The sequence below is a fragment of the Morone saxatilis genome, unplaced genomic scaffold (assembly GCF_004916995.1).
Source record: "Morone saxatilis isolate NCDOM2014 unplaced genomic scaffold, NCSU_SB_2.0 Contig18, whole genome shotgun sequence".
Classification (NCBI taxonomy): domain Eukaryota; kingdom Metazoa; phylum Chordata; class Actinopteri; family Moronidae; genus Morone; species Morone saxatilis.
In genome coordinates this window covers 459,929-464,967 of record NW_023339740.1, presented here as the reverse complement: position 1 = coordinate 464,967, position 5,039 = coordinate 459,929, and the positions used below count along the sequence as shown (strand labels likewise).

Sequence of the window (5,039 nt, the reverse complement as noted above, 5' to 3'; positions counted from 1 at the left end):
GTGTGTGTGTGTGTGAGCTCTGTTACACTAACCCTTTAACGTGCAACAATAAATCACTCCAAATTGATGAATGTTACAGTCAGACAGCAGGCACACAGAGTAATGGGTCATAGGAAAGTAAACCATTGGGTCAGTGGTGGAATTACAACTTTTCCTTCTTGTGTGACCAGACATTAGAGCAGGAAGAAAAGGACAACGAGGCAGTGAGTAAGATGATGGCCCTGGACCAGAAGAATCAACTGCTCAACCTCTTTAATGAGAAGAACCGGCCAACACTTGCCAAGTGGCCTCAGGTAGACACAGAAATGAGAGTGATGCATGTGGGAAAACTGACACTGAAAATAATGTACAGTACATTGGAAGGTCCATAAAGAGTAGAAAAAATGAGGTTCAGTAACCAGAGAATTACAAAGACTAGGACATACACAGTATATACAGTGAAACATAAATTATCTCTCCTCTCTTGTTTGTCTCTCCAGGGCACAGATGTACTTTACATAGTCCCTCTTTTTTTTGTGGATGAGTGGAGAAAATTCATCAGGTATGTTTGTTTCAACAGTGAAATGAACAAAATGACGTTATTGTTTGTTGTCACATTGTTAAAATAAAATTGGACGGTATGCGCTCAAGAACAAGGTCCGCCTTCTATAAAAGGAATAAGGAAACAGTTTACTTTGGCATGAATATCAGATGTGTGGCATTAGTAATTTGAGTGTGCATTAAGGTCAACCCTTTAATTACCAAGTCGGCCAGTTGCTGACTGCTTGATTCCACCATGGCCATCAGAGCTGATCGCTGCTGTTCTAGAAAATGCTCGTGATTCAACCAGAAGCGCTGTAGCATGTTTCATAAGTGGCTCTCCCCTATGTTCTGTGGGGGATATGTCAAGCAGCACAGAGCAGAATGTGTAGACAGAAAGATGTCATAGAGAATCCGGTAGAAATAGAACACCCTGTGTAGACCTCAGATAGGTAAAACAACCAAAAAGGAAAGAGTTTAACCACATAGCCTAATTACCCATGTTGAAAGCACATAAATCAAGGAGTAATGGCCAAATCAGAGCAAATCTGGCAAGACATGTACAGGACGGACAAAAAAAGCATCAGAGACATGACGTCACAGAGCTGCGCCTGGTGGAATCAAAGCGTAATGATGTTAAATATGACTGGCTGGCAGTAAAATTGCATATCACCATTTCAAATTGTAATGTTTCATTGTGTAGGAGGCCCACAAAATCCTCTCCAGTGTCTAATGTGGGCAACACGCTGTTGCTCTGTCCCCACGGAGGCTTCATGTTCACCTACGACTCCCTGATCAGCGGAGATGCGCAACAGTGAGTTCTGCTTATTTAACTGACCAAAAGTTGTTTTTCACCCACAAAAAAATTCTCCACAACATTTCAGTTGCAGTGACATTTCAGTCTATTATATCCCCCACTGATACTTGACCCTAAACCCAGTGTGTGGGTTTGCGTTTATTAGTATTAGTGTGTAGTAACCGGTCAAATCGGAATCAACAAATACATGCAGCTATTAATTTACCTAGGCAAGTTGCAGTGTGCAGTATGAATAAAGTCAGTATATGAAGAACCATGAAGTGATGTATTGCTGATTGGATACTGCTTTGGTCATGGTCTCATGTTGTGCTGTTTGTCCTGCACAGTATAGCTCTGCTCTGGCCCAGCGAATGGGAAGTGATCAGCAGACTCTTCATCGTAGACCAACCAATCTCCATCCACTGCTTCAAAGAGACCACATCCAGCGGTTCCACCACTCAGTACACAACTCAGCCTGGTAAGTTTGGGAAAATGGGTCACCGCACATGTTCACGGCGCAATTTTGTTATGCACTTTTTTTCACTCACACTTAACTTCCTGTAGGCTAAAAAAGTGGCTTCAGAAAGTTTGTATTTTGCTCCTTTATGAAAAGCAGTAGTCGGCTTGGACTCACAGTTGTTACAAAGGAATCCAATAGTGAGTCTGTTTCATGGTGACAGAAAGTATCCAAATGTCCAAACTTGGATGAAGTGGATTATGCAGGAGGAGCTGTCTGATACATTTATATGAGCAGCTTTATAAAGACATTTGTAACACACAGTTTGATACTTTTAGGTAGACTGTTGCGTTGACACTTTGGCTTCTCAATGTCTTTGATTCATTTGATGTGTGTGTGTGTGTGTGTGTGTGCAGATCTGTGTTGGGAGTGCAGAGAGAGCTTCCTTTTCCAGCAGCAGAGGGACCTCAGAGAGTATACCCAAGCAACCATCTACATCCGCAAAGTCATCGAAGACAAGAGGGTACAGAAAAAAGGACTTTATAGGTCGTCCAACTGTATTCTTCCATATAATGTCTAAATAATGAGATCCATACATTTGCGTTTTCACGTTGTCCCCTACGTAGATGATAAAGGAGGCAGCTCCAGAACTGAATGCCAGCAGCTCTGAGGCGGAGGAGGAGAAGGAAGAACAGCCAAAGGTGGATGGAGAGAGAGACCCAGACTTCAGCCAGGTGTGTCCATTACCAACCACACTATAGCTGTAAATGGAAGGATTCCACCACACATACAGTATATCACTCACTAGGGCTGACAACCACTTTACTAAATTTGATTGTATAATTGAGTTGAGGGAGGGGGTGTCTTGTCTCGCACGGGCACGAACCTCTGCACTGAATGCACTCCCTGACAGACAGCAGTCTCACAACTCAGAAAGTTCAACCCAACTCAGCAGAAATGAATAGTATGTAAACAACTGTGGGAGAGCGCTATGAGTGCTTGAGCAGAGCTAGTGTAAGTGTAAATATATAGAGGTTAATTATCCGGTGCAATTTAGGGGCTGCAAGGTGGCTCAATGGTTAGCACAAGACAACAAGGTCTTGGGCTTGCTCCTGTTTTCCCCAGTACTCAAAAATGTCCCTCTGCGGATCAATAAAGGATAACTTAATGTCAAGAATGTAACACATTTAACTGGGTTGAGTTAGAGCAGCAAAAATACACTAGCAGCACTCAACCACAATGATTGCAGTACACATTTTTAGTTTTATTGAAACAATCTGTCTGGACAGTTGAGCTACTATTTGGTTTTAGCAAAGATGAAGCATAGAGGTATCATCTGTTGCCAGCCCTAATAGCTAATAATCACATTGCTTCCTTTCAGTCAGAAGATGGTGCAAAACGCCTAAAGCTGAGTGACAGCAGCACAACCTCTGCAGCAGCTGTTCCTGTGACCAACGTGACCAAACTAGGAGGAATCAGGAGAAGTACCCGACACAGGAAACTCAGAGGAGAGAAAGCACTAATCGTTTCAGCTAATCAGACACTGAAAGAGCTGAAAATACAGGTGAGTGCTCCAAATGACTGGATACACGCCTGAAGCATTTCAAATGAATGTGATAAGGAAATTGTTTATGGTGTCTTGAGGATGGACAGAGTGAAGTTTGTTCACATGAACTGGTTACCATAAACCATAGAACTAAAAATGGATGTAGTCTTTGTGACGTCACCCATAGGTTTCTGTAGCTCAGTGTGGTCGGCTCTGGCCTTCCCCATCTTGGCAGTCCTGACTCCACCAACTCTCGGCTGATCTAAAAATGGACAAAGAGATGGAGCTAAATGGTTACTGAAAGCAGCCGGCTGTGCAGCATCCACCTGTCACTCAGAACAGCCACACCATTAATCATGCATAACTTGGGTTGTATTATTATGCACCCCCTGTGCAGTTGTCATGAACGGGGATATTAGCTATAGAGACCAAAGAGTTTTTGTACCAGGCTGTAAACATTGTAGACATTTTAATATGGGGCCCTATGGAGATTGACTCACTGCTGGAGCCAGCCTCAAGTGGCCAGTAGAGGAACTGCAAGTTTTGGCACTTCCATGTTTGCTACACATGTCACAGTCAGTAATTCTACAGATGTAGTTGGACGCTGTTAACCAGAACTATAGAGATTATAGTAATAATAGTAATGGAGATTGTGGATAGATAGTGATTACTCTATAGGTAAAGAGTAGTCTGTATTCACTCAACTAACTTTCCTCTGACCCTGTAGATTATGCACGCCTTCTCCGTGGCTCCGTTTGACCAGAACCTCTCCATTGATGGAAAAAGTCTGACAGACGACTCGGCCACGCTGGGCAGTCTGGGTGTCATCCCCGAAAGCATCATCTGTCTTAAGGTACTTCCTACTTCCTTTCTGCACAGACACCTTACCCACTGCTGCTTTCATCTTGATTCCAGACATTATCATTTTAATCCAAATTCCATTGTTTCCTTACAGGCAGACGAGCCAATAGCAGACTATGCTGCAATGGATGATGTCTATCAGGGTAAGTGGAATTATCTTCACCTCCACTATAGCTGCTACACTACCATGATTTAAAAAAAGCTATATTATGATCATATTGTTTTCTCATCTACTTCCTTCACAGTGAGAATGCCTGAAGAGGGATTTAAAGGTGAGCATGCTTTTTCTTCACTTGTTTTTCCATTTGTTTTCCATCATCCAGTAGGAAGATAACATCTCTATTATCTACACTGATGCATTAAAGCTGAGAGGAACTACCCTGAAATTCATACTGAATTCAACTCATTATTGTGTTTGGATTTCTAAAAAAAAAACATGAGATGTGATCAGAGGTTTCTGGAACCAGGCTATGCAACTCACACATTCATTTATTCTTGCTAAGGATTCAACCCTTTAGGCTTGGTATTGACACTTAAGACTTTTTGAGTACTTACCAAACTGTGTTATTTGTTTATATTTATATTTATATTTAAAGGTCCAGTGCGTGTAGGATTTAGTGGCTTTAAGCAGAATTGAAAAACACAGAGAGTTTGGTTTGTCCGTTCTGGGGTGCTGTAGAAACATGCAGCTCTGTGGAAGTCGACCCGTGGTGTCTGTAGATAAAAACGGCTCATTTTAAGGTAAAAAAAACCCATTTAATTTAGGAGGATCTATTGTCAGAAAGGGCTATTCATAGGTATGTTTTCATTAGTGTATAATCACCTGCAAGTAATAATCATTGTGGTTTTGTTACCTTAGA

General features: G+C 42.0%; 1 protein-coding gene across 1 annotated transcript in view; it reads left to right on the top strand.

Moving 5' to 3' along the window:
• Positions 1–5,039, top strand: part of usp48 (ubiquitin specific peptidase 48) — an 18,310-nt gene that overhangs the window by 12,243 nt on the left and 1,028 nt on the right. The window contains exons 18-27 of the mRNA XM_035661916.1: positions 171–293; positions 480–541; positions 1,223–1,333; positions 1,663–1,793; positions 2,189–2,295; positions 2,399–2,506; positions 3,154–3,336; positions 4,046–4,171; positions 4,274–4,322; positions 4,425–4,451. Of these exons, the coding sequence (XP_035517809.1) occupies positions 171–293; positions 480–541; positions 1,223–1,333; positions 1,663–1,793; positions 2,189–2,295; positions 2,399–2,506; positions 3,154–3,336; positions 4,046–4,171; positions 4,274–4,322; positions 4,425–4,451 (1,027 nt within the window). The remainder of the gene's footprint in view (positions 1–170; positions 294–479; positions 542–1,222; positions 1,334–1,662; positions 1,794–2,188; positions 2,296–2,398; positions 2,507–3,153; positions 3,337–4,045; positions 4,172–4,273; positions 4,323–4,424; positions 4,452–5,039) is intronic.